The 13,568-nt window shown below is 25.9% G+C and overlaps 1 protein-coding gene across 1 annotated transcript in view; it reads right to left on the bottom strand.

The window, feature by feature from the left end:
• The window catches only part of LOC111681006 (nucleolysin TIA-1), a 9,938-nt gene extending 2,422 nt beyond the window's left edge, over positions 1 to 7,516 (bottom strand). The window contains exons 1-2 of the mRNA XM_046949187.1: positions 7,446 to 7,516; positions 7,160 to 7,256 (exon numbers count right to left, since the gene is read on the bottom strand). Coding sequence (XP_046805143.1) covers positions 7,160 to 7,232 — 73 coding nt within the window. The 5' untranslated portion in view covers positions 7,233 to 7,256; positions 7,446 to 7,516. The remainder of the gene's footprint in view (positions 1 to 7,159; positions 7,257 to 7,445) is intronic.
• Positions 7,517 to 13,568: the final 6,052 nt, after the last annotated feature.

Raw genomic sequence — 13,568 nt, 5'->3', positions numbered from 1 at the left:
TCATCTGGAAAGTCAAATATTTTAACATTTCTGTATTGCATTTATTTACTTATGCTTTCATTCATTTGTTTTATTATTTTTGTACCTCCTCGATGTAATGGTAGAATAAGAGATGGGGGATTTTAGATACGAATTTAATTGTGTAAGTGATAACTGGAGTGAGTATTTTATGTTTTAAAGAAAGCTTAGGCGATTGTAAGGCTTTAGCTGGCTGAAAAAATCCATTATTATTTTATATATTAGATATGTATTATAGATTATAATACAAAGCTGGTTTCAAAATATATATAATTAATAAGAAAATTAAATAAAAATATTGCTACTTGTAGTACCTCAAATAAGTCTTTGCACATTATCTTATGTATAAAATAAAATGAATTACAATTCTGCTAATACTTAAATAACTTAACACATTGTTTATTTAAACTACAACAGAGATTTTAATAAAACCACAGCAGTATATCAAATTAAAATTAATTAACATTTTACGGGAAATTTAAAAGTCATTTCTGTTTTTTAGTTTCAAACTACATCCCCCCAAAAATGGTACTTTATTTGTTGTAATAATAAATATTACATACTATATTATGTACTTATATTTTTGCCCACAATTGAATGAGTTTGTAAATGTATACAATATTTTGTGTATATTATTGCCCAGCTAAAATTTACGACCAGTCTTTTATATTTTTCTTTATGTTAAAAGCTGTATTTAAACCTTGAGTATTGTAAACTTAACCCACATATACACATATGTATGTGTAGTTACCAACATATACATAAATATATAACATTAGGATGGTTCACTTTTTATATATATTTCCTAGTAACCTAGTGATGCTTAAATTAGAAATAAGTAGAAAAATATCCTATCAAATATCACATGTTGCTAAAGGAAACATTTTTTGTTATTCGCAATTAGAGAGTCTTACTAATATCAATTTGTTAATCTTCCATAAGTATTGTTTTGTGTACATATGTGTTTATTACATAGTATGGGAAAATTTACGATTATAGAGCGTGCTAAAAGTTATGTGACAGCTAGGAAAATTTTTATAACGTTTTCACTTACAGCTTTTTATTATCACTTTTTTGGGGGATTTTAACGAACTAAGATTTGTTACAAAATCCAAATGTAAGTAAATAAAAAATTCATATGTTTAGGAGTTTCTTTAAAGCGGAAAATAATAAACTTAAATTTGTCTTGACCAAGAAAAATGTTTAGCGGTAAGAATCGAATGATGATTGATTTCATCGTCATTGATTATATTCTGATTCGATAGTTAAACTTCTATAGAAAAATAAATAGATTTGTGACAAATTTTAAATATAATAAATTACATGTATTCTAGTTCTAAGAAAAATCCTGAGAAAAAAATATGTTTATATACTTCTGTACTAAAATCAACTGAGGTCTGATAACAACGAAAGTCTTCTCTATATCAAAAAATTAATGTGTGTTTGCATGTACGTGTATTAGTTTTGACTTTATATACGGCTAAACAGCTAAACTGTTAAAATTTTAACAGTGTGTGTCGGTAAAAATCTCTAAAGGCAATATAGTCTACTTTTTGTAGCCTACAAAAAGTTAGACTCCTAAAATTTTGTAAGAATAACTTTGACATCCATATCCAAAAATTGTAGCATTGTTATAGTGGACCATATAAAAAATTTAAATTAGTTTATTTATAATAAAATATGAAAGTCCTGAAATTTTTTCGGACCCACTTTAGTGTCGACATGAAAATGAAATACTAACTTTTATTTATCTGGGAAACTATTAGAGTTAGAATCTAAAATATTGCACTTTTAATTTAAACTAAATCCAATTGATCCAAGGACTAAGCTTGTTGAAATTACTAGAAATTGATGTTAATCGAAATATCTTTCTATAATAATATACATAGGCCTTAGTATAATCAACCGAAAATCAAACTAATTTATCTACATAAAAAATAATTATTAATCTATGCAATGTTTCATAAATTTATGTTAAATTTTTTAAATAGAATAAGGAAAATTTCTTTTATATGAAAACTACTCCCAACCTTAAGGTTAATTAAAACAACCAAAACTTTTACAAGTAATAAATAAGTTTTATGCCATAAAAGTCCCTTTGTTTATTGACAAAACTTATTTATATATTTAGTTTCAAAAAAACCTTTATGAGATCCTTATAAATTAGGCCTCTCTGCTAGTTTGTTAGAAATTTCAAACAACAAATTTAATTTAAAGATAAAAATCTTCTTCATCATTTTCATGCATCATGTATTCTATTCAATTAAAAACAATAATGACTAAATGAATAAGAGGGAGAAGGGAGTACATAAATATAAAACAAATAGTGGAAAATTTAATTATGATTTTCTGGGAATATAATTTTTTTTCATTCCATTAAGCTGACTTAAATGACTTTTTTGTTTAGTGTTTTTGTTAAGATTATTTTTCTTTTTTCATTTTGTAAATTATAAAAAATAATTTTAGACGAAATATGCCGTTTCCTGTTCTGGTTGAGCAACCCCTTAAACTTAGAATTTTTTCATACATTGGGGAGGAAAAAGCCTAATAAACAACAGTATGTACTACTACTACTACTACAACTTTTTTGTACCTGTTAACATGGCATTACGGCTGTCACTACTACTTGAACCTGCTGCTGCCTACTGCTCTAGATGTTTGGTTGTTGCCAACACTTCATTACATTTTGAGAACTTAATTAAGTTCTTTTAACTTAATTCATAATAACAATGTTTTATATAAAAATATATATACAAAAACCCCTTCCTTACCACTTCAAAGTCTATTTCTATACCCGCCACCCATTAAAGGCAACGAGCCTACCAAAGAAACAACGAACAAACGTAGAACTAACTAACTTATGGCAAAATGACAAATTTCCACGGTAACTATTTTCACAGTTGACTTTTAACTTAAAGCAGTCGACCTTAAAAACGAGTGAATAAATATATTTTGTGCTACATTGAGTTTCTGTTATAAATCAAACTTTTCATAAAGTTGTACACAATTAGGCAATTTACTAACTATTACACATATATATACATCCATATATACAAACAGACACTTGAACCTATACATTTACACAAACATACATAAATATATTTATAGTTGTAATAAACCGTTATAAAGGAAGTGCCACAATTATGGTAGTTAGGGGTTATATTTTCAATTTTGTAATTGTATGCGTGTGCGGTTTATTCCTACAAATTGTTATAAGTATGTTCATATGTATGTATAGCAGTATTTCTGTTATTTTAAGCTTTTGATTTAATAAAGATGAAATTTATTAGTAACAGGTTGTAGTCTTTTTAAAATATTTCTAGTTAATTAAGTAGTAGTCATAAGACGATAAACAACTATTGAGATAAAAATTCTTTATTTAAGTTTCAATTACATTTTAAAAAGTTTTCTATTAACAAAAAGGATTTTTTATCTATGTATTTACAAGAAAATTGTAGTAAGTAAAATATTTTAAATTTTAATTAGCGGTAGGTAATATCCATAAATCTTCATGGTTTTAATTAAAAAAAAAAGAATTTTACAAAATTTGAATTCAAGTAAAATAATACTTTTTAAGTTTATTTATTGTATATTTCATTGTAACTACAACAATTTTATTTAATTTAACTCAATTACTCATAATTAATTATTTTAATGTAATATTCCTTAATAACATAACGATGGTTTTATCTAAGTAAAGTGTAGACTTAACTGTTATCTGGTCATTTTTATAACCAATAGTGTTGATAGTGATCTATATTAAAGTCTTAATAAAATTATTTTTTTTATATTTAAATTTATTTTTCTAAAAACAATACTGTCTACAATGTTGGCTGTAGTTTAGTTATAGTACTGTCCGAATATCTTCTATAATCAAGACTAATGACTAGTCTGAGGTCTTTACAATATTCTATGCTATAGACTGTATATATTATTGATTAAAAACAAATAGTTAATCTAAAGCCTTGAATTTTCTAAAGTATAGTCTAAAGTATTTAATATAGTCTATAGAGTGATCTTGTATTAAAAAGAACTTATAAAAAATTCCCACTCTCTTAATATGTCAAATTATAAATTATGATTTTTAATGTTCTTCAACGCCTTAAGTTTGCCTTTCTCCCTAACTTTTAGCTAAAGTTAAGTGAAATAGCAAATAATTTTGCCATTTAACTAAACACTAATAATAACCGTGACTGATACATATTAACTGAAACATCCCTTTTGTAAATGTAAACAAAACGAAACAAATTCCGCCCCCTCAAAAAAAAAAAAAAAAAAATAGCAATAAAAAATAAAAGAAAATTATTTAAAGATTTAATAAATTTTATATAACGACAACAAAAAAGTTTCAAACCATAAAATGCCATTTAATTGCCAACATATTTAATCCATAAACAAATACTTCTGCCTAAACGTGTTGCTTAAAAGGCTTCCGAAATTTGAATAATACTTTTCCTCGCATTTGACCGTATAGTATATTGAAATGGGGATATAAAAGAAAATCTCTAAGAATAAGGAATAAAAGAAAAAAAACTAAAAAAATATTACATGTATATTTATACAAAATTATACCGAATTATACAGCCTTCAATAATTGAGGCAAACGTGCCTTAAAGTCGTAAACTGGAAATGGAAGAGTAGTGAAATAAAAACCTATTCAGACAAAAATGTTTGTGTCTATTACAAGGCGTCTTTTATGACAACAATATAAATACAAACAAAAAAGAAATGCTAAAAAGAAACCAATATAATAATAACAAGTAACAGATATCAAGAAATCTAACATAAACCATGAAAAATTGTTAACCATCAAAATTTCTTTTATATTGAACAGAAATCTGTAAAAAAAATGAAGTAGAATGGGTATAAAAAGAACCATTACAAAAGCTACGTACCACAACTAAGCATAGCAGATAATATTAACATACACGAGTATAACAACTCTTACAAATTTGGCGTTTGAAATAAACGTTTTAACTAAATAAGCGAAATCTAAACACGAATATTAGTAATTCATACATGTTTGCGTAGGCGGTGTGTTAAGTGATTAAGATTTTTAATAAATTAAATTATTGTCAGCGCAAGAGTAAAAAAAACAAACTAAAAAAATTAAGATTTGGGACCAAACATTTACCATTTTTTTAACTATAGCAAAACACAAAAACCCATCTTATTTTAAAAAATAATGAGTAAAAAAGTTATAAAACCGCTTGTCACTACTTATTAATTTGCATTTCAACTTATCATCTTAACACTCGCTTACAAATCACTAGTTATATAAGTACTTGCAAATAAGGAGTTAAAAAGTCATTTTGTATTGTTTTAAGAACTAAAAATTCTTACACTTACACAATTCTTGTTTGATAGTTCGCTATCTTGTGCAACAATGGTTTCAAAGAGAGCTGTTTTCTTTTTGTATGTGTCAAAACAGTTCAAAAGATTTTCCAATAAAACGTCAAAACTCTAAATAAGGTATTTACTTATATGATAATGTTAAAGTCGTTATAAGGGTACTTAAAAGTAATGCACAATGTAATTAGTAGTCATTAAAAAAGTAAGCGATTATTTAAATACAATACATTACCGATTTTTTTTGGGAAAATATATATAGACTATTAAATAGTCAAAACATTAGACCTATTAAACTATCACATAACAAATTATTATATAATTTTAATAACAATAACTTTGCTACAAAATTATAGCACCACCCTCCTACTTTAATACAAATATAAATGTATATTTTACAATACTTTTTATTCCCTTTATATTCACCATATTTTCTATTCGAGTATTTTATTTGGTTTATGTGATTTTTTCTGATTCTTTTGTTTACTTTTTTATGATAATAGTTTCGTGTTGAAAAAAACTTAAATAAAAAAACTAAAATCCTAGAAACTTATAGTCGTAACAGCGACAAAATTTATAACCTTGATTTAGCAGACACATACTCAATTTAACTGTATGTAATATAATAAAAACTAAAAGGTGAATGAGTGATAAAGACGACATTATCGTTTTTGTTGTTGCTGTTGATGATGATGACTGTTAGAGTTCCAGTGGCTAGAGTGGTGGGTGGTTATATTATGTTCTCTTTTTTCTATTTGTATTTATTAGTGAATATTTAAGGGTCTTTCGTAAACAATAAAAAAAGAAAAAAATACGAAAAACTAAAAGTAGTAAAAGGTAATAAAATAATAACAAATAAAAATTATGTTAAAACATGCAAATATGTGTTAACTTTGATTTATAACCGACTATTGTGTATACAATTACTACAAAATACACAAAACACACACTTAAGCATTTATGAAAAGTTATAATTTTATCGAAATATTATAGAAATTTTGTTTTTATTTTAATAGCACAGTCAACTGTTAACATTTTAGAGAAGGGTTAAAGTATTTAAAAACAAATAGTTTAGCATTTACTGTTTGATTTGCTTTTAACTCTATATCGTATGAATCAAAATGTATTTTTATTTAAGACCCATGACTTCAAATTTTGGCTTTAGTTAAACGTATAATTTCATCTATTTGCTTGTGTAAGTAAAGACTTTATGTACAGTTTTTTTTCGCCTCTACTGTGTTTATATTATCAAAATACATTAAAATTATTTGTCTATGTTTATAATGTATAACACCTAGAGAAAAACATGGTTCGGCATGGTTAGGACAATTATTTTATGTTGATGAAATATTAGGACTGTATTTGATAATAATATGATAACATATTATATAATAATGATCATAATATGATATTTTTCGATACTAATAACGATTATAATAAACGTTTAACCATTATTATAACAGTATTTTATTGCTCTTATATTTTTTGTAACCAAAACTATTTTTTTTCTGCGTGTTTTTTGTATCTGTTTGAAAAGTGTTATTGATAATGTAAATTTTCTCGTAAAAATATAAAATATGGTTTAAATATGATAATAGTATTTCTTTCTTTTTTTTCATTTCAAAAATTATTTGTATTACAAAAGATAATTACATATTAATAATGTATTAAAGGAGGAGTTTACAATAAATCATCTATGAAATTTGTTCATTTTATATTCCTTGTATATATGTATATATATTTTATGAAGTATTGTTTATATATATATTTTTTTTTTGTTGTTATATTTTACCTTTACTCGCGGGCGGTTTTCTGGTAGCCCAATTTGTTCTAATTGAACGTGAGCCCAGCCATTGTCCGTTCATGGCCGTTATGGCACTTTCAGCTTCCTACAAAGAAACGAAAATTGTATAGAAAGTAAAATGAGAAAAAATTAAAATGAATTTAATAACACTAAAAAGGTTGGTGCTTTCTTCAGTGTTTCGTTTTTTATTATTATTATTTTTTCTTTTTTTATTAAATATTAAATTTAGCATAACGAAAGAAAGGCTTTCTATTTAATTTTTCTTTTTACTTACCGATTTTTTGACAAAGGATACAAAACCATAACCCTTTGATTTTAAGGTCTGAGGATCGCGTACAACACGACAATCGCTAAAAGAGAAAGAAAGAAATATATATTTTTTTAATATTTACATTTTTAAATGTTTTTTTTTTTTCTTAAAAGTAGTTGTGTAAGAATATTTCTTAAATAATTGAAATGTTTACAGGTTACAGGTAATGTACATTATTTCTTATGGATTTAATTAAGTAATAATCAGAACATTATAGTGGTTGTTTCATTCACTTGACGTATCTATAGATATTCTCCGCTAGACTAAATCATAATTATAGTCTAGTAGATAGAGTTGATTTTGGAAACTGCGTTTTTTAATATATTAATTTTAGAAAATTTTGCTAAAAAATATTCGTAACTACACATTGACACATTCAACATTTTTAAAATGTTTACTTTTAAAAAATTTTGCTAATAAATATTAGTAATTACAGGTTTCACTGTAGATATTACAGCTCTCTAGTGTATTGTATTCATTTCTTTGACTTGTGCTGGGTCATACTTTATTCATTATATATAAAAAACTTTATGATTTCTATTTGACTGAACTTTTTCCTATGAGTCTATTTTAAGTAGTATATTTTGCTCTGTTACCAACGTAATTTATTCAAATTAAGCTGTAGATTATAAGTCTTAAACAAAATATCTTTATTATATTTGCCCAACGTATACATACATTTGTAAAATAAATGTAAAAATTTTAAACAATTTATGCAAATTTTTTGTTTCAAATTATTATTTTTTTCTGCTCATTGTTAGTAAGCAAACATTTTTTTTAAGGAAATCAACAGTAAAATTTTTAAACTTTATGGAAATACACCCACTTTAACAATGAAATAAAATGTTTGGAAAAACAAAACTAACAATAGGAGGAATAACATTTCTCAACCTTAAAAAAATGGAAAGAATTTCTAGCTAAAGATGCAAAAGAAAAAATAAAGTCTTTATGCCACCTGTTCTAATTTAAAATTCATGTACTACTTTATTTTTGGGGGATGTTTGTTGGTGTTGCTACTGCTGCTGTCAAAAGAAAATTTTTAACATTATTTTACTGAAAATAAAACCTGTAAAAGAAACAGATTATTAACATAACACTTTGTATAGTGTGTTTAGAAATTAAACAGTGACAAATAAAATTTGCAGCGGTGACATGGAAATTATTTACAATTGTTAGGAACTTACTTAGTAATGAGGACGTTTAGTAATGGGGAAGTTTATAATCAGTAAAAATCTGATAATGACTTAAAAGGTAACCGTTTACCTACTAACATACTTTTCAATGACTACTACATATTGTACTGTTTACACAGAAGTAGTCTAGTAACATCTTATTTATAATGTGTTAAATAAAAACTATCTCAATCATTAGTAAATTTCTCCTTGAAGATGTAGAAGCTGTATAGGTATTTCCATAAGATTTACATTTGCTGATTTTTCTAATTACTTGCGGTAAGTACTTACCACCAAAGACATCATCATGTTAAAATAATCATATAAAGAAAATAGTAATTTTTAGCATTTGGGTTTGTTATATCGGTGACGTGTAATAATGTGAAGTGCCATAATAGCCATGGATGTTATGGTACTCCAAAAAGTTTCAATACTTATTGGCCTTCATCGGACACGCAGCTCATTTCTTTAACAGCGGCTCTGGTGGGGTGGGGGAATCCAGGGCATCCGGTCTGACAGACTATAAGACTAACTATTAACCTACATATAATATAAATAAACTAACTATTTTCTTTATTATTTATTTTCTCCCTCACTGTTTTTACAAATAAAAACATTTTTTTTAATTCATAGAAAATTCTTAAACAAATAAACATGATTTGTTAATGGAACAAAATAGGTAAAAGAAAAAAATATAAATCTGACCTTGTTTAACATCATTTCATTTTTGTTGTTTCATTATTATTATTATTATTTTAAATTACATATTTTTACTTTTACAATTTCAGTTTCAAACATTTCATATTATGTCTTTCTTTCCACAATTCATTCTTTCAATTTACACCCTCTTTTTTGTGCAACTGACACATACGTACATCATCATCATCATGAATAACATCTTTGTAAAAATGTATGTGAACAATTGTGGGTGTACGAGTGGGTGTATAAAAGTTGATTGTTTGTAAAGGAATGAATACATTAACCGCAAGTATGATGCCTTAAATCTATGAAGAATTTTTACATATTTTTTTTTGTATTCCCTTTATATTTGTTGGCATTTTTCAGTTATTACTCCGCCAGACAATATACTTGGTGGCATGGTCTGAATAAGAAGTGTGGCATCCAAATGGTCGCGGATATTTTGTCTTCCTTTTTTTAATATTGCCTTGTTATAAAATATTCACACGCGCAAAGTATTTAACAAACCTTAACTGTTGGGAAATGTTTTCAAAGAATTTAATTTGGTTAAAGAAAAAAAGCTTAAAAATAAGAACGTCTTTACGAAAAGGAGGTAGGTTTCAGCGGATTTTTTGTGTATGTAAATATTAACTTTTGCAAAGAAACCCAAAGGGAGGAACTTTGTTATTGTTTGAATAAAGAAGCTGGACACTTCCTGTAATTTTGCTAGAAAATAGAAAATTTCATTTCATTTCATTTTTTTTAGCGGAAGTAGCTCAGAAGAAATTTAATTTTATTTTAAAGGTATTATTTGGGTACAAAACTTCAAAGGGAATACATATTTACGAAATTAATTTTTTATGGCTTTATGGTATATGTTGAAATTTGAATTTGTTTAAAATTAATTTCTTTGTTTAAAGAAGTTTATTAAGATTTCAGTGTTTAACGAAAAGTGGACGTTCTCTGCTTCCGTAATGTCAGGGAAACCATTTCCAAAACCAAGTGGAATTTTGAAAATAATTAATCAATTGATAATTGTACTGAAAGTTTTGATTATTATTTTTTGTATATACAAATTAATTTTTTATATTTTTCTTTTAATATTTCTTTTTATTTAAAAATACTAATACAGATGTTTTCTTATGTTTACAACGAGAATACTTATATTGACAAATATGTGTGTAGACTGCGGGTTTAAATTATAACTTTGTACAAAATTTAACAAATTTGAAATTTATAAACTAGAATGATTTAACATAAAACCTGAAATTTGAAATATTATTTAAAAATAAATAATAAGAACAAATATTTATTGTGAATAACTTTCTGTACATCCTAGAAAAATCTTTGAAACACTTGAAATTTTCTAAGTAATTATAACATTCTCCACTAAATAAATTAAACTTTGATCACACAAAAACTCAAGTATTCTTTCATTTAATTCAATTTAATAACATAAAAGACAACTTTTATCTAAATAAAGCAATCGCAAATAAGATTAACCAACAAAAAAAAAATAAAAATAAAGCAAAAAAAAGTACGAAGAAAAAAATTAATCAATTTTAAATAACCCCTATTTGTGTATCCTTTCACCTGCGCCTTAATATGACAAACATAAACAAATAGACACAACGACTGGCATATAGACAGACAATAATCTTACACAAAAATTCAAATACTAAAAAAATTTGAATGAAAAAGAAAAATAAATCCGTACAAAGAAAATAAGTGAATTGAAACCTAAAAACCAAAAATATATACCGCCACAATCTTAACAAATTCATTTACCAACTTTTACATGTAATGTTTATTTCAAGTTTTTATTCCGTTCTCTACTTTCCTCTACCATTTCTTGCTTTTATTTTAACCATTACAAAAAGTAAAAAAAAAAATTTAAAATAAAGAAAATGCCATAGAACGAACATCTTGTTCTGTATTCAATCTCAGTCAAAATAGACTTTTATTCACAAACAAAATGATTGAAGAGAGAGAGCAAAAAAAACACGTTAAACAGCCAGTTTAGAATATAAATGGTAAAGGTGGTTTAAGAAATCCGCTATATTCAAATAAAAATCACTTAAAGTTTTTTTCTATATTCTTTGCAAATTTTCTTAAGAACAAAAAAATACACAAAATTGAGAGGGGAACCTGAATGAAAAAAGTTAAATTACAATTTTCTAAAAATACTTAAGTACATGGTATACAAATGATAGAAAAACTTAATACAAATAAAATAAATGGAATAGAGTTCAGAAAAAATTATGGGGTTGAGAAAAAAAAGTTAAATACTGTTTAAAACTTAATAGATCTTCAAAATTAAAGTGGGTTTCTATATTTTTTGCTCTGTTATTTGAAGAAAATAAGAGGTGCCATGATGAAAGCTAAATAAATAAAAAAATATATGTATTTAAAGTTAAGCGAGTTAGATGGTTTTATATATTTGTAAATCCATGATAATAAGATTTTCTGAAACTGTTGTTAAAATAGATTTATTTCTTCTTTATTGAAATCGCGTGGGATCGGTCTTCTGCTAAGTTTGACTGCAAAATAAGTTAAATCATATAAATGATTTATATATATAGAAATATTGTTTCTACATCTTTAATGAACATCAATTGGCTCACAACTATTTGATAATCTAAAGAAAACAATGGAAGTGGAATTTCCATGCCCATTTTATGTTTAGTATTCTTATATGTCTTTAAGTGTAAAGAGTAAACAAGTGATTAGAGGCCGATGACGTTTCCGCATATGAATATCGTAATAAAAGTAACCATAAGAATATCGTAATAAAAGTAACCATAAGAAATTGATGCCGAAACTGTTCTTCTCTTCTCATGTAACGATTACAAATCGACTATTTAAATAACTAGAATAATACAAAAAAACAAGTTTAAAATGTACCCTGAGTCTGCATTGTTATACCAGGAAATGTTTAGCTACTATCTTCATTTTACATTACAACGAGTCATCTAGAATCTAGGAAAGCTAGGAATCAACACTAGCGGAACTACTGGGCAATAGTAAAACTTTCCTCTCCTTGTGGTTTTGTCTAAATCTTCTCATCATTCACTAATTTTTTCACATACTCTTCAATTTGTTAATACTTGTGAAAACTTTAACAAAAATAAGTTAAACGAAGAACTTTGTCATATTTAACTGACTAACCCCCTGACTAACATAATGTCTTGTTATTCTTTATCTTAAGGTTAAATTGGCAGTTTTCATACAAAAAATATTTTAATCGGCAGAATAACTTTCGGTTAAACGATAACCAGAGTTAGAGTTAACGGGGCTTGTGGATTTAATTTTACTTGTTATCTTAACTTCTAAAAAATTTTCATTACACCCTCGTTAAATATCGGAAAATGTATGAAATTTTCAACATTTTACATGTGAATAGATTTTCCTAATCAACGAAAAGAAAAAAAATATTAAATAAATTCTTATGACTATACTTCTATACATATGTATGTATGTATGTAAATATGTATCTAAATATGAATGTCTTGTTTTCGCTTTTTCTCACACATTTTTGCTGTTCATATCATTATAGCACAAACATCTTCATTCATACTCTGAACAACTAAAAATTGTCTAAATATTTCCTTTAGCCTGGGCATGGTTAGCTGTTAGACTCAATAGATGAGAATGGATGGATGGATAGATGAATGTATGAATTTATGCGGATGGTGTTAACGAAGGTGTTGATTATGATAATGTTGGCAACGGATTGTCTAGTTGCTGGCGTCTCCATTCACGCTTTATTTACTTTCACCATGATGAGTAGGATGTGTAATGTCGTTTCGTTTCATTTTACTTGTTGTTTTCTTTTTCTAAATGTGCTGTTGAATAAATACATATAAAATCTAAATATTTCTTTTTTGTTCGGAGGGTTGATATGCTGTGTAATTGAATGTAAAGAAACAAGAGAGTTAGGCGTTATGTAGGAAGGTTAATATTTGGGTGGGTATGCGGGTGGTTAGATATAATGAAAAGGTTTATATTTGATAATTTTTAAAGATTTCGTTTTTTATCAATAAATATAAGTCGTTTAATTTAATGTATAGCATCATAATCATAATTTTTGTAAGCAAAAAATCAAGTCTTAGAAATTAAGACTACTAGGGGAAACATTTTGGGTTAATTGAATTGGAATCAGGTAATATTAAGCTATTTGCATTACGGAGGAATTGTGTTTATTGCTTTTTGTTAACTTAAGTTTATATTTGATTTA

Source organism: Lucilia cuprina, chromosome 4 (genome assembly GCF_022045245.1).
Source record: "Lucilia cuprina isolate Lc7/37 chromosome 4, ASM2204524v1, whole genome shotgun sequence".
NCBI lineage: Eukaryota > Metazoa > Arthropoda > Insecta > Diptera > Calliphoridae > Lucilia > Lucilia cuprina.
The sequence above is the reverse complement of the archived record's forward strand: the minus strand, read 5'-3'. Positions and strand labels throughout refer to the sequence as shown.